Source organism: Zosterops lateralis (assembly GCF_965231275.1).
Source record: "Zosterops lateralis genome assembly, chromosome: 3".
Lineage (NCBI taxonomy): Eukaryota > Metazoa > Chordata > Aves > Passeriformes > Zosteropidae > Zosterops > Zosterops lateralis.
This window is the reverse complement of record NC_139764.1, coordinates 5,009,881-5,033,974: the sequence shown is the minus strand read 5'-3', so window position 1 is coordinate 5,033,974 and position 24,094 is coordinate 5,009,881. Positions and strand designations below refer to the sequence as shown.

The 24,094-nt window shown below is 42.3% G+C and overlaps 1 protein-coding gene across 2 annotated transcripts in view; it reads right to left on the bottom strand.

Annotated features, from left to right (window-relative positions):
* The window catches only part of PLCB1 (phospholipase C beta 1), a 341,408-nt gene that overhangs the window by 68,370 nt on the left and 248,944 nt on the right, over positions 1-24,094 (bottom strand). For both annotated transcript variants that reach the window (XM_083856221.1, XM_083856220.1), the window contains exons 13-23: positions 20,924-21,008; positions 20,260-20,437; positions 14,500-14,570; positions 13,821-13,917; positions 10,125-10,209; positions 8,933-9,057; positions 8,677-8,831; positions 6,772-6,936; positions 5,587-5,686; positions 3,489-3,593; positions 2,896-3,005 (exon numbers count right to left, since the gene is read on the bottom strand). In XM_083856221.1, the coding sequence (XP_083712347.1) occupies positions 2,896-3,005; positions 3,489-3,593; positions 5,587-5,686; positions 6,772-6,936; positions 8,677-8,831; positions 8,933-9,057; positions 10,125-10,209; positions 13,821-13,917; positions 14,500-14,570; positions 20,260-20,437; positions 20,924-21,008 (1,276 nt within the window). The remainder of the gene's footprint in view (positions 1-2,895; positions 3,006-3,488; positions 3,594-5,586; positions 5,687-6,771; positions 6,937-8,676; positions 8,832-8,932; positions 9,058-10,124; positions 10,210-13,820; positions 13,918-14,499; positions 14,571-20,259; positions 20,438-20,923; positions 21,009-24,094) is intronic.

Here is a 24,094-nt window from a genome sequence, read left to right as displayed (position 1 = left end):
GTTGAGGAACTATTAATATAACCTATCAGTTTGGGACATAAAACATCTGGTTTCAGAAACTGAAGCAGAAATGTGAGGCAGGATCATGAAGTGAATAAGAAATAATTTTCACTACATCAAGCAATCTAATCTCATTAAAAAGCACTTTCTCTTCCCATAATTCATTACACTATGCTAAAAGAATGCTAAAATAAACATGATGTTTCCTTAAAAAAAAAAAAGGGATTTTTCCTTTTAGGCTGTTTTTAAAACACGATGTAATCCAGCCTTCTAATTTACAGTTTTAATATTCACATCAACTGGTTTCTATTTCACATTGCCATATCTTTTGCAATACAATGCATTTACTAAGTAGAGAGATACATATCCATAGAGGAATCTATATGGTCTATTTTCATTCCTACAGAGAAAAGGAGCTACTTCAGGCTGGGATTAGTTCTCACCAAGGAATTCTCTGCAAATTCCTTTGGATTGTTCCTCCTGTCTGTAAAGGACACTTGGCAGGGGAAGAGAGGGCAACCTTCACTACCTGTATGTTCTTAGAGATTTAGATCTTAGAGATCTAGAGTGTGTTCATTGAAAGGTGTAAAACCCACACTGCAGGCATTCCATTCCCCAAAACCAGCTCTTCTCAGGCCAGGCTGGAAAGCAAGAACTGACCAAGAAAAGTAAAGGTAGGAACTTCTGTCACACTTATGATGGGAACTTTGTAAATAAATCCAGTTCTTCAGCATTCTTTGTTTATGTGATTACACTGACCATTAACAGACAGGGTAATGTGAAGCCTGAAGATAAGCTGATTTATTTGGTTAAAACAATTCACTATTGGGTAGCTTATTTCACAGTTGTTCTCTAAGAGAAGCCTTTGGAACTTCCTACAGAGGTTGAATTTAAACTTCTACAGCAAGGAAAGCAAAGCAAAAACCTCTCAGTGCTCCTCTGACAGCTGCTCAAAACAAAAATGTGTTTGAGGGGAAGGAAAGAGGTGTGGGGAGTGGAATCTGTGCTGGGAAACAGCTCAGCTTTGCACACAATCAATTCTAGTGTGTAAGTTTGAAACTGGGCATTGGAAATGTGAATCCAGGTGCAATCAGGTGTTCATTTCTGGCAAACACACTTGGGTTTGTTCAGCTGTGCTGCCAGTCAATGTTCTTGCAATTATTAATTGGTGTGATTGTTGTCAGCCAACAGAAGTGAAGAAAACAGACTGACAGATGAGGAAAATGTTATCATCACAACACATGGTCAGGGAATTCAGGATTTCCAAGTACAGACCAAAATATCTTACCCCAAAAAGTGCCTTGACAATAGAAGGTAACAGTGGTGAATTCAGATTGGCACTTACAGTGGCAGTTTTGTCCCTGTTCCTTGGTGCTGCAGCTAACTCAACCACTACATTTTTTGCAAACAGACCATAATCACTACAGTTTTCTTTTACAAAATATTTCTGTGCTTCTTCAAAACAACCTCCTTTATCCTATGAGTTTCCAAGCTCCTTGACAGTTATCTCTCCTTATTCCATTTGCTGTAGAAGATACTCTATGACAAGAATTTTTCAAACTAACAAGTAAGTCTGTATATACCAGGAAAATCTGTAGTTTTTTAAAAGTAAAAATGACCTCCAAGGTATTTAAAGGATTATGTTAAAAAAAGGCTTTGCTATTAATATAGAATCTCATGTGTAGCGTGTCCTAGATAAATGTCTAAGATACTATTGAGCATTTCACAGTGTCCTCATTCAGCAGAACTTGTGACACTGCACGAAGAGAAAATTGTTGGCTACTGAATTGTAATGACTTTCACCCATCTGGTCTGCTTTGGGAATGTATTCTTGGTTACAAAATCTAGTTCAGCAAGGTTTTGCACATCTGAGAATTGCAGAAGGCAGGCACCAGAGCAGAGGGTAGTTTAGGATTAAAAAGCATTTCTCTGCCTTTGCTAGAGATTGTGCTGAGAGCCTTTTGATCACTTGGTTGCACAACACCTGGCACAGCCACCTCTGCCAGACAAAGCTGACATTCTCAAATACTGCTAGAAGCCCCAGTGACAGTGTCTGGAACAGAGAGACTGAATGCTTGAACATGCAGAGTCCATCAGAAACCACAGCTGAACTTCAATTATACTCAGAACAACATCTGTGCATTTGGGTACCTAACACCTTCAATCATACAGAAAGAAAGGTTCACAGCCTAGTCTGCAGCTAACCATATATATCCAGACACCTGACAACTAAAATTGTGGCTCCCATAGCTTTCAGCTGAGTATAATAGGCCTATTTGTTTACTCCATGGTCTTCTCCCTCTTCATTTCTCTTTCTAACATCTGTGAAGGGTTGGATCAGTTGAACTCCAGAGGCTCCTTCCCACTTAAGTTACTGTATGATTACCCTGTGTCTCTTTAGGACATGTTGGCTCACAGAGAACCTGTAGAGTCATCATAATCTGAGATATACAAATGTTTCTCAGCAGAATGACCTCTCCAGAGACAGCCTGAAATTCTCCGCAATTTTTAATGTTTTCAGGAAGAACTCTTGACACGGAGTTGTCTTTTTTTTTGCAAGGGGAACCAGCAGCACACTGGAAAACAACGGGCATTGACTCACAAAGATTTCAGTTGCTCCAGAGCAAAGTTGCACAGTACACAATAACACAGTTTTTCATTTCCTTCACCTCTGAACAACACCCTGCTCAGTGCACACCAGGCTGCTTTTAGTGAAACCACCCTGACAGTGCAATGCTGCTGGGGTGCCTTGTGCCCCAGCCTCCTTTAGGGTGAGGTATTTATGTAATCAACACATACAACTCCCAGGTATTTTCAGTATTTGTCTTTCTAAGCAAAGCAGGTGCTTTTAAATACTGTAGCATGATTTCCAGAAACCTCAGAGGCCTCCCTTACCTCTTTCTTGACCTCTTCCTCATCTTCCAGAGTCAGTGCAGCCAGCTGCTTAGCTCTCTGCTCCATCAAATTTACATATCTGATTGGATTGGATAAGGCCTCAATCACATCTAGGAACAAGGCAAATACTTCAGTTTCAAAGCCCTGCTGTTATGGCTCCAGCACTCAGGTTTTTAGAAACAGACAGAATAGTGTGTTTTCCTGAAGATGGTCTTCCACTGCATGGCATTTAAACCCAGCCCTGTTTAGAGGCAATGCCAAAACACAATTCTCTCCCTAGAGCATGGCACTTTACCTAGGGAACAATTACATCCTCATGTGTCCTGCATGCAAAGTTTCATTTGTGTTCCAGTGGCAAGTGCCTGGGGTATTTCCTCCTTTGGAATCTGCTGAAAATAAGAGTTGGCCCAAATCCTAAGCCTCAGGCAAGGTGCTGAAAATCAGGCCATCTCCTAGGAGTCAGGAGACACAAGGATCCACCAGATGCAGACCTTTGCTCACAGGACTGTTATCCCAGCCTGGCCATGCTTTTTGTGTTTCAATTACCCTTTATATTCCCCAGTAGGAAAAGCACCTGGGCAATACAGAGTCACCTGCATATGTGTCAGGTACGTAGTCTTTGACCTCGATGTACACAAAGAGAGCTGGCAGTGTCAAAGGCTGGTTCCTCTCATTCCTCAAGCAGATGTAGTGATAGCCTGCAAAACAAGGAACAACCAATTCACAGCATAAACCCTTCCACAGGCATTTCCAATGCATCTCTGTTATCATTTGTTATTTCTAGTGTGGCTCCAAGTGAGCAAGTAGCTCCAGGGACTTCTGGGAGGGAAAAGTTTAGCTGAAGGGTCTCAGGGATAAGTGTATAGATGCTGGAAAGGCATGTGGCACTGCAGTTTAAAAGAATATTTTCTGTTTATTTTTACATATGTGACTGATGCTAAAAATGGTAATTTATTTAAATTTTTCATGCATTCTGTTTCAGTACCCATGTTTGGATTTTTTTGTTTAGTACATCTTATTTAATTTTTAAAAGTGACCCTGGTAGTACTCAGCAATCTGAACAGACAAAGTAAACTGAGATAGAACAGTCCATCCATACAGAGCATTGAATCTGGCATAGAATCTGGCATGATGGTCAGAGAGTGTGTTTGTGTGTATAAATCCTATTGTGTGACCATCCTTAGGAATACACCTGTAACAAGAGAAATTCCAGGCTCTTTTGAAAGCTGGCTGTCAAATCTTTGACTGATCACCTTGTGGCACTGAGTGCCATGTCCAGTTTGGGAGCCACACATGTGAGAGGTGTCAGGATCCAGGTCAGGAGCAGGATGCTGACTGTGAATCCTCACCTGGCTGATGTAAGCAACTCTCTCTCTAAATAATGGCTAAATCCTTGCTTTGGGAGTAGTGACAAGTCTATGGATTTATGTGACAGCATGATAGAACTTTCAACAGCATCTCAGAAAAGAGAGAAATTACACATTACAAAGGGTTCTCAGATTTCTCAACCTCCTCCAGCAAGTTTTCAGCATGGACACAAACTCAGACCAACAGGGTGCTCTCCATCAAATCCTGTAAACTGATGATTGCTGTAGCCAAAAGGACAGAGAATGGGCCTGTGGGGAACAGCTCTGGTAAGATTTCACTTACCACAATAGGGAAAGCCTTCCCACTCCCCTTCTCCTCTCCAGTCACCCACTCACCTTCCTCTGGCACTCAGCAAAACCCCCAGGGGACAGCTGCATCCATTAAGCCAGCAGAAAATGCAGCTTGGCATAAAAAGGTGTCTGCTGGATCGATAAACTAAGTTTGCTCATGAAAAAGGTGTGGAGATTACTCCTCAGGGATAATTTGGCTAGCTGTCAGATATGGGGATATGTGAGTTCTGTGCTGGATAAGGCACAGGGTAGATACAGGTATTCCTTTTCCAGGGAGTAAAGCTGGGAGCATGTTCATGGCCCATATGCTTGCCCTAATTCAGTTTCCTCCCCTTGCTGGAAAATCTGGCACTGAATTTGAACACTTCCCTTGCTCAAACTGCCAATGTCACTGCATCTTTCTGAAACAGGATCTCTAACAAGTCTCTGGCCTGAAAAATGTGCCTGGAGTTGTCACACAAGGTACATTTTCATTTAAGTGGCCACTAATTATAGTAGAAATAATATGATTTAGAAGAGGCCAATAATTATATTTTTCTTTTAATTTTCAGCAATGAGGATGAAAGTAATTTTGGATTGATTTAAAGGTATTACAGAGATCTAACAGCTGGCATATAGGTCAGTCTTTCATGTGTGCAGAAATTACATTGAGAGGAGCAGGTTTTGCTTTCATTCCCAGCCACGTAACATTCTCACAGAGGTGACATCAAAATTGGCTGTTGCTACTCTCTTTCCTCTTAAAAGTGTGCAATTGTACTTTTTAGCATAAACCCGTGAGCATGAAATTGATGTAATGGAGAAAAGGAAGGGCCAACTATGCCTCCAATGCTTTAATTCTGGTTTTCCTGGATGGTTAAACAATTAAATTTCTGATGAAATATGGCGTTTTTGTTTTTCAAACCCAAGATAGATTATTCAAATCCTCAGTTGCTATGAGGCTGCTGAGTGGCTGCTGATCTAGAGCAGTTGAGATTCTGCCTTGCTGCCTCCTTTCACCACACATTGTCTGTCTGGATGGGGAGGAAGGTTTTACCTGGTCGAATTGCCGAGACTGGCAATATCCGATGGCCAATGAATTTCCCTCCTTCTTCATACACTGCCAGCCTCAAACAGGCCAGAGAAGGCAAAACCACCTGGAAGGCAATATTGCTGCATTAGTAACTTTCAGTTCTGAATGAAGCAGCTCCTTCCATGGCCTGCACAGAACACATGCTGAAATTTATCTAGTCATTGAAAGAGAAAAAAAAAAAACACCCAACACAATGTAAAGAGCTTCTCTGATTTATTTTCAACCTACTAAAAATAGTATCCTGTGCTTCTCTGAGCACAGGGACAGTCAGGCACGATCATTAACTAAACAGAGAAATGAAGTACACTAATTAGAAGTTCATTACAGAAGAAAAATGCAAGTGATGTTTCCAAACTTGAGCTCTGGCAGGCTGCCAAAGGAAAGCCATTCAGAAGGCCAAATATTCAGGGAAAAGAGCACTGCTACAAGTACCAAGTGTCTAAACATCCTTGTGAGCTGCACTAGCTGAGAGAAAACTGAAAGAAACTGAAAGAAACAAGCACCTGGACTTGGGGTATACTTAACCAATGTGCTCAGTGAGCAAAAACCCAGAGGTTCTGTTCAAATACTGGCTGCAGGTATATTGCAAAGTGCAACAAAACATTCACATTGCATAGTGCCAAGTGTCTTCTGCCATCTTAGAAGTTTAGAGAATTCAGTCTGAGTGATACTGCATGAGCAGCTCAGGTGTCTCATTCAGTTGGATGGGGTTGGTGTTCACCACCTGGACAGTGACTTTCTAGCCCAATGCAATGACTTTGGCTGTGCCAGCTCAGCCAGCCAGGCCACCAGAGCTGCATTCCCATTGTCCTGTTTCCAGGTTCCTGGGAGGGCTGCTCAGGCAGGGCACACTGCCATGGCACTGAACTGCTGCTGGATCTGTGCCTGCTGCCCATCCAATCCTGCTGTTGCTTCCAGCTGTGCCACCAAAACAACCAAGGGGACTTCAGACTGACTTCTTTCAGCAGCAGCTGCCACAACTGGAGCAGCCAAAGCTCAGCAAAAGCAGCTGAACTACGAAATAACTATTCAGAATCTCTTTTCCTGCTTTCTAACAAGGGCAAAGTTGCAGTAAGCCATAGAAAGACCCCACTGGACAGGGATAAAAGAAAGCACAGGTGCTTTTTGGGAAGCAAGTGTTACACCAACCTTCTTAAACACTATGGCTTCCTCTTCCCAGACTGGATTCACTGCGTTGCCTTGAGAGGTCTTGGTCTTCAGAGCTTTTCTCCTGGTATCCACAGGCAGGCCAAACATGTCCACTTCCACATAGGTACCAACTTTTTTATCAGAAAGGAACTGACCTGAAATTATCTAAAGCCAAAGAACAAAGGAGCATCCTTAGAGATCACTGTGGTGGATTAGGAAATGAGTGGCTGTAACGCAGATGCATAGTTCTCATTAATGATCACAGAGTAGACATTTAAAATATAACCAAAACAACATTAAGCCCACTATAAACAGAAAAAAAACCCCAACATTTAACTGCAGACACAGAGAAAAAAAACAATTGTGAAGCCTGGTTTCCTGTGACCCTGTGGTCCTGAATTCCCCTATGAGCAATAATGTGGTTCAGATCATGCTGCTGCCCTTCCCTCAGCAGGAACACTCATCTGGATCTTTTTCTCAATCTGCATGCCTATTTCCTGAGAACTCTTAAGTTCTATCTAATCTCAACAACAGGTTCAAAAAATGCTTGAAGAAAACAGAGGTTTAACTGGCAGAGAAATTATGTATATGTTTTTAGCTGTGAGGGAGAAAACAATCTTCAAATTTGTATTCCAATAAAGGGTCTTCACAGATGACTTTTAATATGAAATTAGAAAGTAGCTGATCTCTCCCAGTTCTTATTTTTAACAGGCAGCACAACTCTCAGCTTGAAAAAGTGGAAGAAAGGTCTGCAATTACTTCAGAAAGCTGAAGAGGCACAGGAGTGTGCAGCAAGCAGTGTCACCGTACCTCAACAAATTGAGGCTTGCCTAAAGCAAATCTTAATCCAGTGCCAGCTCTGCCTGTGTGAGCACTGGCAGTGAGCAGCAGAGCCCTCCCTGAGCAGGTAGAGGCAGCTGTCCCCTGACTCCTGCATACCCATTCCTGTTAAAAAGCTCTGCATCTCCTAATGGCTGCTGAATGACTTCCACCTCCATTTGCTCTAATTGCAGAAGAAAGTGCCTCTAAACCCACAAGAGGGGCCTGAAAGCTTCCATGATTGCAGGTCACCATGAAAGGTCACCCCACACATCCTCTCCTATTAGTGTGCATATCACCAGATTATTCCTTCATCCACATCCCTCCCAGCACGGCTCTGCTGCACTTCTGCCTGCAGCCTGAGAGGAAATACTTGTTTTCCCCCAGTGAAAATAGGAAGATATTTTGCACTTGGACTCATTAATACAGAGGATGTTCTAATGGACGAGTCCATTAAAGGAGTAGCAGGACTCCAGGAAGTTTATGGTTTTATAGCTGGAGATGCACCAAGTGAATTTGTCTCCCTGTCCCAGTCAATGCAATCTATCCCCTCAAACACTTCTGCAGGTAGTTTTCAACCTGCAGATTCCTGGCAGTCCCTGAACTTCGTTAGAGGTCCTTAAAAAGGAACAAGGAAAAAGAAGTTAGCAATGAATTGCAGCTGACATTTATGGTTCCACAGTTCTGCTGGAGAATTTTCAGAAGACCAGAAAAATTTATTTATACTAAGCATGTAGTGTTCTAGCTATTCCAGTCCAACCTCCCACTTCACAACAGCGTGTTTTAAATCCAGCCCTTTGTTTCTAAAAACACAGTCAAACTGCTCCTAAATGCATTCACTTCCCAGTTCTGAGAGTCTGTATTTATTTCTGTGGCAAAGAATATATACAATAAAAATATATTGATTTATCCTACAATGCGAAATGCGAAGCAGAATTTAAAAATTAAATGTTGCTCCACAAAATTAAATTGATTTTATTTTCTTGGTTTAGCATAGTCATTTTCTAGGCCACTGCAGCACAGAAATATAAAGATATCCATGCTCTGGCATTGCCATGAGGGCACTTCCACCAGCTACACACATACCTTGACAGACAGAGTGTTGGCCACTATTCCATCCACTATTCCTTCAGTAAACGGATCAAAGTGCTTGTCTGGCCTTCTCATGAACTCTGGCTTTAACCTGTATCCACTTTTGCCATTGTACTCGTACATTCCCATGTTTATTTGCATAGACAAATCTGGATGTTAAAAATATTGCTAAGAGTTATCTTCTGTACAGATAATAATTTCAAAAAGCAATACAATTTTTAAAAAACACTGTAAGAAAAACATGACTTACCTACGGTTTGGAAGTTGAGGGCGACCATCTGGCAGCCAGCATTCCAAAAGACTTGTGGCATGTAGTTGGAAGAGTCTACTCGTGTTCCCTTTGGGTAAATGCGGCTCAGCTGCATTTTGTTGTATCTGAACAGTGAGTAGTTAAGGTACAGAATGTGTGACAAAAATCTCCTGGCAAGTGAGAAGTGCAGCTGCAGAGTTAAATGCAGGTAATTCTTGACAGGATGGCAACGGGCTCCTCAATGGATTTCTGCAACCATCACACTTCCAGATGTCCACAGTTTTGCAGGAGATGTGGAAAATATGGGGCAATTAAGGGTGCTGCTTGTTCCTGCATAGAGTACTCAGAATAAACAAGGAAAGAGCACAGGCAGATGCATTAGGAAGATCACATTCATAAAATTCCATTTATCTTTATGGTTCCTACTTTGGGATTTTCCTAGGATGACATTTACAGAGGCCAGTCAGCTGTAAACAGTGAATCTTCCTCTGGAGCAGTGTTCAGTTAAAAATTGGCTTTCTGATTGGAATTAGAATTGGCCTCTACACGGACAGAAATGACAAGTGGACACATCTTATGGTTAAGTCTACAAATCTCTGAGATGAGAATGTGCTGCAGGCAATCTTTGGAAGGAGCTTTCCATTAATCTCCGTTGAGGTGCCGTTTTATCTGTTTATCTGTTTTGCCTCATTCATTCTTAACTGCAACCATGAGGAGAGACATGGAGAAACATCCAAAGGTCTAACCAGAATTTTCCTTAGCTTTTCTTTAGAAGTCATAAAAATATATATATATAAAAAAGAGAAATTTTGTGTGGCAATAAATCAGTAGAGGTATGATGGGAAAGCTAGCAAAAAAATCAGCCACATTTTGACAATTTGCTCACCATAACTCTGACCACTCCATATAGGATGATAAATTTAATAATCCGAATACAAAGAATTAGGTCTTCAATATGTCATTTATGCCTATTCCCTCTAGTCCTAGCCCACAGCACAAGGACTCATGCCAGTTTTTAAATTAGCTCATCAGAACCCAGGCCAATTAATTCATTTAGAAAGACAGTCATATCTACAAATTTCATTTGGGTTCCCTATTTCCCCAGCTCCTGTCTCTGAATTCCAATAAAGCTCTGTAGCAGATCTCAGATATAGAAAGACTTAGGAAGGTGCTTTCTGAAAGTCAAGGATACTCCACAAATTCCACAGGAGACTTTGTAAGTTGCTCAAGTCCTTTGGTTTCCACAAAGGAAGACATTTCGAAGCTTTTGTTGCGTTCTGCAGGTTTAGAGGGGAGATAAAACCGGGGACAGGTTAGAGCACAAACTCCTGTGGTTTAGTCCCAGTCCGCTTATCCCACCTGCAGTTCACCAGCTCTTTTCACCCAGATCCCAAGGGATTTGCACACAGGTTTGCTGACAGCAGTGACCTTGCTCTGCACACACTCAGAGCTCCATCTGCACTCACAGCAGCACTGCCAAAATGAAGGGCACTGGTGCTGATGTGGGGTTGATGCTGGACCAGCTGCAGGCAACAGTGGGGGCAAAACACTATGTGGATGTACCTGAGAGGGTGAGCCCAGAGGTCACATCTGTGACACAGAGCTGCTGCAGCAGCTCGCTGTGGGCACTGCTGGATCTCTGGCTTGTCTTTGCAGGCTGATGTCAGGGCTGGGAGCCACCTGGAGCTGTAGTAACTCATGTCCATACCAGACTAAAGTGAGCAGTGCTGTGCCTGCAGTGGCTCTCAGTACATCAGGGGCAAGGTCACAGCTGTCAAAGCCAGGAAATACCACTATCCAACCATCCCTGAGGGTGCACTCCTGTGTCCCAGCAGGGATTCAGACCCAATCCCCAGCTGATATCAAGCTTTTCTGATCTCTTTAATTTGATCAAACTTTCTGATCTGCCAGTGGTGAACAGCTTCTCCTCCACATCTGAGCTGGTAGAAGTAAACATTAAATTGTGCATCACTTGTCACTCACCTTTGCCTGATGTGGGCACAGCCTTTTAATGCAGCCAGGCAGCAGGATGCAGCAGAGAGCCTAAGTCAAGACACTGCTAGCTTTAGTACATTTACTTCTGTTCAGAGGTAAGGATTTCTGTAAACTAACAGCTTCCCACTTCATCCCAATCAGCTGTGTGGTTGCCTAGAAGGGCCACAGCCCCAGAGGTCAAATCCATTAACTCACTCAGCACTGATCTCTTTAAAAGTGAGGGGATCAGTGCCTGCACTGGAGCAAGATCCTTCCAGCCTCACCACTTTACTGGAAGCAAACAGTAAGGCAGAGAAAAGGCCTGGCCCCATGCAGGTTTAGAAATTATTGGAATTGTGCTGCAGCAATCCAGGCACAGCCAGGAGGCAGGGCTGACCAGCTCCCCAAAGCTGCAGGGGAGGGATAGAACTGAACAAAAGCACAGAGGAGCAGCAGGACAGAAACAGGTGGGCACTGTCCTCACAGGGAGCCAAAAAGGAAGCAGTGGATCCAAAGAAATGAGGAACTGGATTGTTTGGGCCACTGCGGGAGGAAAATCTGTTGTCAGCCTGGGAACTACAAACCATCCTCAGCCTATGCTGAAGAGTCAGAGGATGAACATGGGTTTCCAAAAGTAATTCTCTGCCTCTAGGAGAGCTGAGACCCACCCTCTATAGTGGTCCCTATTTTCTAATCAGCAACCATCATGCTACTGCTACTATCAATAGTTGTTGTCTCCTAATGGTGAAAAATTCCTGTTATTCCCTAAAGGCTGCTCTCCTACCACTCCCTCTTCCTTTCTAACACACAATATCCTTTCTTTCTCCAGCTGGCTCACCTCCATCTCAGCTTCTCATAAAGACAATCCTTACTCCAGCTACCCCCCTACTGATGGCATAGCACTAGCAACACAAGTATACTGGTTTTATCCTATTTAGAATGTAGGTGCTAGGATTTCTTGTAGTAATAAACTCTTCTTTCTCAGCCTTGTCTTTAAGTAGAGCATCTGTAGGAAACCAGAGCTGGTAGCTGTTAAAGGATTTGGTTACCAACTGTCCAGAGCTTAATCAGACTCGTAATTAAAATAAGAACAATTATTTCCTTGTAGTATCTGGAGAGGATTAAGGGAGCTGCCTGTTTGAAGAAAATACTGTGCAGGAGAGACATTTCTCTCTCATGATACACTACACTGTGCAATCTTATCAGGAGCAAATTACTGCAGGGTGAACAAATAACTCATTGAAAACTGTCTGAAAAAAGGGGAAATACAAAGTTACAGCTACTTGCTGCCAGAGAAGAGGGAACTTTTCTAGTGAGGGCAATCAGGGGACTGGTACAGATCCACTGCTATTCAATATTTCTGTTACCAGCTCAGATTCAAGACCAGAAAATGCACTTTTAAAATGTGAATGACAGAAGCAGTGAGGTACTGGTATCACCACAGAGGTCTGGATCACAAATCCAAACAAACTCTGAATAATAATAAAAAAAAAAAAAAAAAATGAAAAGTGCTCTAACATTGAAACTATAAAACTGTATTGAAGACAAGTATGGGTCTCTATACTTAAGAAAGTGAGGTCAAGTGAGTAAAAGTAAAATTTTTGGGAAACAGCTGGATAGATAGAAAATTGAAAAGCAATCCTCATTTAATCCCTTCTTCATTCAGTTCATTTAATGAAGATCCAGCAATGACTCCAGGCCAAGATTAAGACCAGAACATCCAAGTTGTTCTTTAGCCAGTCAGCAACATTTACCACCTAGGGCCATATTTATCACATAATGATTTTTTTGACACAAACACCAAAAATTTAATTCCTTAACAGTGTGAGTTCACTGAAACTATATTATTGATCGAAGGTCACATCAGGACTTAGTAGAAAAATCTGGTCAGCAGCAGATCTTTACAAAAACAAAAACTCAGACAGGCAAAGGCATGTGAACAGAAAAAAAAACAAAACCCAAACCCTACAAGAGACGATTTTATAACAGCTGCATCAACTTGTAGTGCTAGGATATGCCAGAAGGCACATCTCCTTCCTACTGTGTTCTTGTAACTCTCAATAGAGCTGGAGGAGATTATAAACGCCCAAAGGGACACTACTACAGGGAACAAGCACAGCTCCCTGCATGATTCTGTGACTGCTCATGTGTGGTCTCTGTATAAATACCCACATACAAATGAACAGTTGGGAACTTCTTACATGTTTATTATTCATCACGAGTAAATGCCAAATCTTGTATAGAGACATGGACTTAGGCAACAATTACCTGTCCTCTGCCAAGGACACCACAAATCCGGAATAAATTAAAATGCTGTGTACACTCCTTTAACTAAAAAGCTCCAAAAGCACATTAAAACCTGTCAAAACAAAGTGAAAATGGGCAGGCAAACAGTGGAGGGGGTGTGCAAGGAAGGCAGAGATGCTGCAGTGTTTACTGAGCATGCCACTGAGTGCATTCCTAGCAAGGCATCTTCTGTAAAAGCCAGCAGGGGGTGAAATTATGGCCCTTTCTTTACAGCACACAGAGGCAAGAAAGTGAATTTGCATGTGGGGAAGGGCAGACTCTGCTTGCCCTGAATCTTCTATAGAAGTACCAGAGGCAAAATAAAAGTTGGAATATTTATTACCACCTTTTCTCAAACTGCTTAAGTTACTCTTCAGTCATGGACAACAAAGACAATGTAAGCACATAATTTTCAAAACTCTTTTTGAAATGTCAGCATGTTTACTGTTGATGAAGTTGGATATTTAGACTAAAAGAGGTTTCAAAACACAAATGGATTTATTTGGCTGGATACCAAGGGAATATTTTCTGTCTGTGTTCCTAAATCTAATTGAGAGGAAGCCAAGCAGCATTTCTGCAGAACTCTGCCAAACACTTGCCAGGTAATTTAAAGATGTTTCTTACTTACTTTTTGATACTTCAAATGACTCAAACTTCACAGGCTGAATGTAGTTTACCAGGTTAGACATCTCTTCTGTGGCCATAGCCTCACTTCCAGCAGTACCCTGGGGAAGAGAAGGGAAAATGCTGCAGTTTGGTCTGTCCATCAGAGGCCACAAACACCACAGCTCAGTTTTCTATCAACTGTGGTGTCTTTCACTGCCCCTGGCTAGAGAAGGCAATGCTTCAGGTAGAGAATGTCACATAGAAAAGAACAAAATGGGCTGAAGATGCAAATGTTTACATTAAACTCATGCTCTATTCACTCTTTTTACGTGGCCCCCAGGGAAGGGACTGCTTTAGCTCTACTCATGCACAGTGCTGAGCACATTTATCAGTACTGCTGGATGAAGAATAAAGCTCTAAGTTTTTGATGTCAGTTTTTTTTCTTCCGACAATGCTAAATGCACCACAGGCAGCTGCCTAAAACAGATCTGCCGTGGTGCTATTTGTCCTCAATCTTGAGAAAATAAAAGTATAAATAAACAAAGTAGAGATGTGCTTCCAAACCAACTAACAACCGACTTGGAAAAGCTGGTGCTCTGCCTCCCTTTGTCCACTGGATGGCGGCTCCACTCCTGGTAACACGCTCCAACCCGCAGCTACTGGAGCCGACCCAATCCCCAAAAACACATCTCCGCCCTTACTTCATCCATCGACGACTTCTTACAGTCATCATCATAGTCGTCATCGTCGTCGCTCTCCATGTCTGCTTCTCCTGGAAGGTTTCAAACAGAAGTTAATGACGGGCTGAGGCAACAGCCACAATTACCAGGGACAAATTCAAGAAAGATGTGCAAGTAGCACTGCTGGAAGCAGCCTGCACTGTTACATGTGCTTTTTGTCACAGCCTCAGTCAAACACCCTGCTCTCGAGGGACTCATCTATCTTCAGCATTGGTTTGAGTCCTTATTGCCCAATCAAACAAGAACTCTTCCTTTGCAGCTGCTGGATGCTTATTCTTTGGCAATCAGCAGGGAGAGAAGAGTGCAGTGTGCTGCTCGGTGTGTGGGGAGAGTTTCACAGACTGCTCTGACATATTACCGAGTTTGGGACACAGCCCCGGGGTTTGGAGGTGTGAGTTCAAATTCCTGTTGTTGCAGGGTCCATGCAGGACTCCAGGGAATGCCTCACCCATTCTGGGAAGCACTAGCCTGCATAGGGTGAAGAAATCCTGATGAAAATCAATGGCTTTTGCTGTGCTGTGCTACCGAGGGCTGCCCAGCAGAATGCAGCAGTTCTGGACATGCCACAGCCCCTGCACTGAGGCAGCACAGCTGGGAGGGGCAGGCACAGAGGCCAAACTGCAGGAGCTCCCACCAATTCCCTCGGCAGGGCAATTTGGGGTGCCTGTCAGGGCTCTGGAGCAGAGCTGAGCGGCGCCAGCTGAGGGCAGTGCAAACCAAGCAATGGCAGGAGGTGCCTAAGGCTCATCCTCGCCCTGAAAACCCGGAGTAAATGGGACCAAATAAAGCACATTTATTGCCTCGTTCCCAATTGCAGTGTACTCATCAAATTTCCACGGGCAAGACATAAATTCTTTAATGTTAATTAACTAAAGCCTCGCCTCGCCTTCAAAGTGTTTGGATTGGTTGCATCAGAAATTAAACCATTGAGGAATATCAAGCTTATTTTTCTCTTTAGAAACTCCTCCTGTGGGCCTGGCTGTCACAAAGTGTACCCTGTGCACCCCAAGACTCCGGAAAGGAGGATTTACTTATTCTGCACTCACCTATCCACACCTGTAAGAGTGACAGCTCCCCCTGATGATTTTATTCCACAAATCTTTCGTCAGCAGTGGCAGCATGAAAATCTAACTACTGCGCAGCATTGCCAAATCCTCCTGAGAATGGTAATTCAGTCTCAGTTCCTCCTGTCAACTGGGGCCTAATCCCAAGCCTAGTGAGTCAATAAAGAAACTCTTTGCTCCAGGAGGCCTCAAATCTGCCCCAGTGGGCCCCTTCTGAGCATAGAGAGCACACCAGTGTGCCTTTCACAACCCAGCCATGACTACCCAGCCTGCACTTCCTTCCAGATGCAGATGTTGAAATGTCAAGCTTTTATTCATCAACACATTTCTTCCTGAACGTTTCATTGAAGAAAATAACAGGATTGCTCAACAGGCTCAAGGGATGGCTCAGGGAGCCTCAGCATAACACAGAGAGAGCCAACCAAACTCCCACAGGATTTGCACTGACAGTCTTTGGCTGGGGAGGTCTCAACTGATTCAACCAGACTGGCAAAATAACCCTTTGCACAGAACACAAGGGGAAGGTGGGCAGATTTTGGCCAGCTTGCGCTTCTGATATAAGAGGTATATGATAGCCTGTTCCAGCTGGAAGTGTTCAGAGAGGGAAGAACACAACACATGATTCGTTTATTTAAAAACATTTAACACAAATACTCCCAAGAAGATCAAATCTCATTTTCAAGTTCTGCATCAGCCAACAAAACCAGGACAAGTAACACACAGGACTGCCAGCGTGGAATCAAAATGAGTGTTTCAGGAGGTGTGGTACATCTGCACTGCCTTTCCTCCAGCAGCCAGCTTTGCTCACAGACAGCCCTCTCTCCCTGATTCACGGCAGGGACACAAAGCCACCCTGAGGGTTTCTAAGGGACAATTAGCTGTAATGCCATCATTATTGTCTGCATTTAGATGGGATTGTAAACCTAGGTCAACACAGGACCTCTTCAGTGATCTGTGGCACACAAATACAGTGAAAACAGAGTCCTTCTCCAAGGAAGCCAAACAAAAACCTGCCCATGGAGAGAGGCAGACAGAAGAACATCAAGAAATTAGAGGATGCTGCTCCCTACCACAAGTTAAAACACAGATCCTGCCAAACACTCACAGGCAGAAGGGCACAGGAAACTCAGGTGAAATAACAGGGCAGTTTTAAGGATGTTTTCAAGGAACTGTCCCTGGTGACTGGGGTAGTGTGGAGGACATATAAAAATGCTCCTTGAGAAAAATGACAAGTGGACAAAGGAGGCTGAACCTCAGCTGATGGGTGGAGGGGTTCAACACAGTACTACTGACTGCAGGATGACCAGGAGAGCTGGGAATGACAAGCCAAACCCCTGGGTCGAGGAAGCACTGTGCTAAATATTATCCATTCTCATCATCCTGACAGATACTGAGAGCCTAATAAAACCAAGGGTTAGACAGTGCTTGAAATTCAGAGGAATCTTGTAATCTGCTTTCTCAGACCCTTTCAAAACAATGGCCAGGATGAATTATGAATGTGGTACTTGCTGGCACAGCTTGTTAACTCTGCAACATCTAGGCAGCCACCAGCATCCCAGGAGGGAATCACCTTTTGGGTTTTTTCCGCTGTACATCAGCACTTGCTGATTTTTCAAAAGGGAAAAACAAACTTTATTCAATTTGGTAAACCGTTCTGGTTTGTAACCGTGGGCCACGGTCTCAGCTGGCATTAGCAGCAGTTACAAACACTGAGCCTAAATCTTTTTATCTGGTTTTCCATTTAGCCATCATGAAACCATGGAGCCAATTCTGCCCTCTCTCTCTACCTTCCACATCTCCTCCTTTGCAGCACCCACTGCTCTGACAAAACCATCCTCCTATCACTGAGAAACTAACAGTTTGCTTATTTAACAATACTTCAATACTGCTCCAGTAGCAAGTTTTAGCTCCTTTCAGTATGGGCCTGCTTTTGGTGAAATGCATGTCCCTACAGAACTGCCACTGTTCCTTCTGCACTGTGATAGAACTCCTCTGGAAATCTTGCCTGCTTACTTCTGTTCATTGTGCAAGGCCAGCCAGGTCTAAGATGCTTGTTTACCAAAACTGCAATCTATCTCGCAAGGGTTATTTCAGAAATTATTCTTCTGCTTTGTCAGCTTTGCTCCACTTTTAGAAAAAGTTGGGTTTTTTTCCACTGAAATGTGTGGAAGTCACTTCCACATCAGTTTCATGGGCATCCTGCAAGTCATCCTACAAAGCTCTTAATTTTTGCTGCTATTTCACCAGCACTATACTTTTACATGGTCTTATAACACATCAAAAACGTGGGTTTACTTGGGTTTAAATCTGACCTCAAGCAGTGTAAGACACACTGAATCTTGATATCAACTCCAGTATGAATTTCCACCTTTTTTTTTGCACTGCTGTGAAAAAACTCATTTAGAATCTCCAGAAGGCTAAATCAGCACAACTTCCTCCTGGAGATCAGCAGCCAGACTGACAGGAGCTATACAACCCAACCGAGCAGTTTGAGTAATATGTCCAAGTAGCTCCATGAAAAGATTATATTAAGGTTAGAGAGTACTGAAACACTTAATGCTGAGAAATGTCAAGAATCAGGCTTCTGATTAATTGCATTACTCCAGAGAGAAATTGGTACTGGGTGCAGAGGAGCACAAGGCTTGCAGAGCTCCAGGATGACACGTTGCCAATATGGAGATGTGAGAAGAAGGGTGTCATGGTGACTCTTGGGCTCTGTCATGTGGAAACTTCACTACCACAGTGTTCTTATAAAATGGTGAATGATTTATTTTTAACTGTCCACAGACAAAACAACTGGCACCTGATTTACAGAAATGCTGCATTCTCATAGCTGTAAGCTGTAGCTGTAATCTCTGGAGCTCTGAATACTTAAAAATTCAAAGTGCTCTAGAAAAATGACATTCTGGGTGCTCCTCATCAGTCATCCCTAAAGTGTTCTTAAATTCTGTCAGATTTGTCTGTCCTTAGAGAAAATTGGTTTAATATTATTGCACTTCCCACAGGTATTGTTTAGATAAATTCCTTGCTGTTTGTCAGGAGCTCAGAGGCAGCCTGGATACCCCCCAGAAACTCACTGAGGATGCTCTCTCTAGGATCAAGTATTGAATAACAGAGAGAGGAGAAATAGTGACTAACTGCATTCTCAGAGAGGCACAAGTCCTAAAGCAGAAGCAGAGGCTGACACAAGGATCACAAACAATGTGTTTTGGCAGTCGTGGATGAACAAGGTGACCACACCAATTCTGCAGTCTCAGTTCCAGCATTTTCCAATTTGTAAGTGCTCATTTTCATAATCAGAGGCTGTTACAGAGGTAATACAGGCATAATAGTCACAGTTAATTTGTAAAATTACACACTATTATGGGATTGACCCTTCTGCCTCACATGATCATCATCATCTTTATTCACAGCCCAGGGTCTTTTCCTGGAACAGCTCCTAGGGAAGTCCTGAAAGACAAAGCTGTTGCACTGTATGCAGCTCAGGCCCTCAGAAAGCCAAGGCCATGTTCTTTGCCACTGTCCTCACCCTGTGCTGATAACAAAAATGGAGAGTTAGGAACACAGGGCTGATTTCAAATGCTGGAAAGAAGGCAGTTGGAACACACACTTATTTTTCCTCCTGCTTGGGATTTGTCTAAAGCAAGTCAAGAAAACATTATTAAGTCATCCCTGACACCAGGTCCTTTGAAATCCAAAGCTTACTCCAAAGCATGCCCTTTTCATAATTTCTTAAAAACAACAGTTGAAAACCCTTTCTTTGCTGCTAATAGGATAAACAATGTTAGCCACAAATGAAGCAGGATTTCTTTCTTGTTAATTCAGCTTGGGGCAAACTGCCAGCATGAAAATTTTCAGCTCAATTAATCAGAGTTTAGAAAAAACTACAAACAATGGGGAAAACTTTGTAAATAGCAAATGGCAATGAACTTCTATTTCAGCAGAGCTTTCAATTTACTCTGTAAGTTTTCTACTGCTGGGGCATAAATGTCTGTGCTTATAAGAACACAAAATTCCAGTCTCAATAGGAGAGGAAATTCCAGTGCAGGGAACAGGGCTGGAAATCAGGATAAGGAGACTTTTTAGTTTTTTGCTGTTTCCATCTCTGGAACAGAAGAACATCTTATAGCACTTTAAACAGAGGTCCATGACATGTTCCCAACTAATGCAGGACAACAGCAGGTTGAGTCTTCCCTGTCTGAGGAACAGGGATCTCATTCCTTTATCCTAAACCCTGAGGCAGTGCAGACACTCTGCAGCTCTCCTGGGCAATGGGTTCTCTCTGAAAGGGCAACAAAGAATGGCAGGCCCAGCCCAGAAGCAACAGGGAAAAGAGAACATTTATATTTGATTTTGGGATTGGGCACACAGGAAAGGCAGCCAAGGGTGGAGGAGTTGGCAGCTCCTTGTCCTTAATAAGCAGTGCAGAGAAATGTTAGCACACATCAGTGAGCCCTGGGTCATTCCATGAGAATTCCTCGGCCACCAGTCCTCACAGAACAGACTCCAGGATCACGACCCCTGAGTGTTGTCTCCTGCTGAGCAGCCCACGCTGGGGCACCTTTACCTTGCTAGATCACTGCAAAGGGGTGGGATTGGAGCTATAATTAAGCATCTGTGCCTGAGGGAGAAGAATATCAGCAGATCCAAGTCCTACCTGCTCCGGGGGAGGAAGGCTCAAACATACTGGATGTATCACTGCAAGTGTTGGAAGCTTGCTCCGACAGCTTCTTCTTTGCACTCCCATCTGCTGACTTATGAGACTTCTTTTTATTCTTCACCAGGATTTTGTACATTAAATCCATAGGGCTTGGGAGAGGAACCCCAGCTTCCAGCTTCCAGGAAGAAAGAGGAGAGGTTTGTTAGAACAGCAGAAGAAACCAGCTCAGTTTTGTGGGAGTTTCTTAGGGACCACATGGTACAGGAGAGTTCTGTAACCTCTGTAAGCCCTGTTAAAATGAAATGGATTTTGCACAAGAGGCAGTGTCAACATTAAATGAAACAGGGCTACTGAGGGCACTTAAGAAGAAAAATGCTTTATGAAATGCCTGCAGTAATAACCAAAATAAGTATTAGCTCAGAAACGAGAGCCTACATTTTAAAATGGCAGCTATGACGATCAATTGCATTTAAAAGATCACAATTCACTCCATCAGGGCAATCTCTGCATCAGAAATGATGCTTAACTCACCAACAGCTCATGTTGCTTAACTCCCTCCTTTAGACTGAAAGGTTTTATATGAAGAATGAAACAGGACTGAGACACTTAAATAAAAATTCACACAGACATTTATGATGTGATAAGCACCAAGGCACATTACCGGGTATTTTTCCAATGGATCCATAAGCAGTGCATCTCCAAATATTAATCTGCAGTACTCTGCCATTTTTGCCTGTTGTTTAGGGCTGAAGAGAAGAAAAGAAAGAAAGAAAGAAATGAGTCCTACTAATGCTCCAGAGTGGAAGCAGCAGTAATGGAGTACCTAATAGCCCTAAACTAGATATAATTTTCTGATCCAATAGCTGTGAATTTTTCAGTAAGACCTGCATGTATCAAGCAATTATTTCAATTATTTCCTCTGATGGAGTTTATCAAAGGGAACATACACAAAGTAAAGGCATAAGTCAATGGAATAACAGTGAAACAATCATAACATTACTTTCCTCTTTCAGGCAATACTTTTATTCAAAATTTAAATATTTTTCCCCTCACGTTACTTTATACACACACCTGGCATTTTTCTTGCACTACAGCAGTTTTCACAACATCCTCTACGTTTGCTGAACCTCAGCAAACTCTACTTATAACCAATTTTCCCAAAGTGCAACCAAAAGATGAAACAAGTCCTGCATATCAGTGATGGAAGTTTTAGGACTGAAGATAGGTTTTCATGGCTCAGAAACATTATTCCAATCATCTCAAAATGCAGCTCAGTACCACAGTCACTCTCTAATTTTAGAAAACTGAGTATTTTTGTTCCATGTGCCTGTTTAAAATGCGTAGCATCTGAGCTGAGGCATCTTTCAAAGTTTCCTTTTTTGACACTCTGTTGGGAAGTCTCGATTAAAGGACAGGTTTATATGGCTTAATATAACTTCCTCAGCTCCTGTTTAATTAGGATCTGCATATCATGGAAGAGACAGGGATGCTATGAGCCATTATGTTACCATGGAGCTACTTTTCATGACAAAATAGAGCTGGGTATAGAGAAAAAAAAAAAAAGAAAAAAAAAAAAAAAAAAGAAAAAAAAAGAAAAAGAAAAAAAGTAAGCTCATTTCTCTCTTGCAAACCAGGAGTTCAACCCTTGGCTGTGCCCAGCTGGTCAGTGGTCATCAGCTTCCAGGGTCAGCGTGGCCAAACCAGAGCTGAGAAAAAGTGGCCAAATGACATTTCAATCAGAAAATGTAATTTCCCTGGGATCAGAGCTGCCCCTGGAAGCAGACAGGGGCTGAAGCAGTCATTAGCTCAGTCACTGACAAAAAATACTGAGAGGAGGCTTTAAATTATTCCCCAAAGCAAGAGCTGCATGCAGCTTAAATCCCGACAGCATCTCATGAATGCTGTGTTTTGCATGCAGCCAATTCTGCACAGAAGCTAAAAGGCACTTTTAGCTGAGGATGGAAAATAAAGCTGCAGACAAGCAAGGCAGCAGAATGAAGAACCCACACGGGACAAGGTGATGGAGGAACAGATCAGGCTGGGACATTGTGTTGGAGACTTCCAACCCTCAGCTACCAAGGGAAATAAAGGCACCACTCCAGCAGAGTGTGCATGTGCCATAAATCCAGGGGTCTTTAGAGTGAGTTCTATTTCAGTCTTCTCCACCAGTGTGTGTTCTGAACAGATCCATACTCTCAGAACCCAGAAAGTTCAAAAGACAACTCCTTGAATCAAAAAAGGGCATTTATTGAACCTGCAGTAATTAGATGTGATATCCTCATCATCATCTTTAAATGGACACAACTCCAAAAAGAGCTCTCCACAGGAATTCAAAAAAATAAAAAAAGCAAGAGTTAAATGTAATAAATTCCCAGCCACCACCACAGCTAGAACAAATTCTTCTGATCTTCTGTGTTTAATTACACGTTTACCTCAAAGAGAGCACAGTGAGAACTTTCATTTTTGCAAACGAGAAAAATGTAATGCGACATTCTGTTGGTTTAGCGTATAAATTCCAATGTCACTGCATCCCAGAGGCAGAAAGTAGGAGAATTACATGAAAAACTAATGGGTTTTAACACCCCAAGAAACCCTTGAGGTAGTAAACAAGGCTGATTTAGGAAAATCTTGACATTACAAAATTACTTGTCTTTGTGAACTGGACTATGTGTACAGATATTTTTAAAAGCACCTAAGAGGGAATAAATAAATAAAAAATTAGGAGTACCAACATTTATCTGTGGTAGTTTTTTGTGTTCTCTTTCTCCCTAACATATACATATCTATGTATGCATTGTTGCAAGAGAGATCATTAGGAAGAGCAGATTACATATTCAAGTATTTTAAAATGCTGGAATACCAGTTTATTTTTATTTTCCATTCTTTGAAGATTATGAATCAGAGCAACAGAAACACCAAATTTTCTATATCAATACCTTCCAATTTTATTATGAAGTCAAAAAGGCAGGCATTTCCTAATCCACATCTCCTGTTACTGGAAATTCTCTCAGCATTCATGCATTGTAGTGAAAATTGATTGTCTAAAAAGAGCTGACTTTATCTGCTTTACGATTTTTACTCTGCAGACATGGACAAGCAGCACACAGACTAATTATAATTGCCCCCAAAATGGGCCAGGGCTAGGGCCAGGGGACATGATAAAGGGGGAACATGATACCTGGAGATATGGAAATATAAAGAATATTAAGGAATGTTTTCGTTACCATTATTGTATTGCCCGCACTTTGTTTTACTGTTTGTATCATGCCTATTATGAAGGTCAACCACAGAGGCTCCTTGGCACAACTACTGCTCCCAACATTACATTTTTATCACTTCTGCAGAGATACTTCCTCTGCATAAGACAAAGGCACAGATGCTTCCCAGAAGAGTCTAAAATAATTCAAAGTGTGGGATGAAAAAGTGATAAAAATCCTGTTAATATTTGAAGCAACAATTCCAGCCAGAAACCAGCAGTATGAATAACTGTAATTAAATTTAATCTTGGAAGCAATCTTAGATGGATACTGCTCAAGGATCACTTAACCTTTTTGCTATGTCATCAGTGCATTTCTAATTATAGAGTGTCTGCTTTCAGATGTGCAGATTGCTTATCTGCTTGCAAGTCTCATTTCAAACGTCAAGGTCTCCTTGAGGTCTTCTCAATGTTTTCAGGGCACTTCTCTGCTTTTTTCACAGAACCACAGCTTGTTTTTAGTGGTCATTTTCTCAGTGGGCATGTTTTGACTTCACTCTAAATGATGGCATACAAATGTTTCGTGTCATCTAGAAGTTACATGCTTGCCTCTTTTTCTAAACTTTTTATTGCATA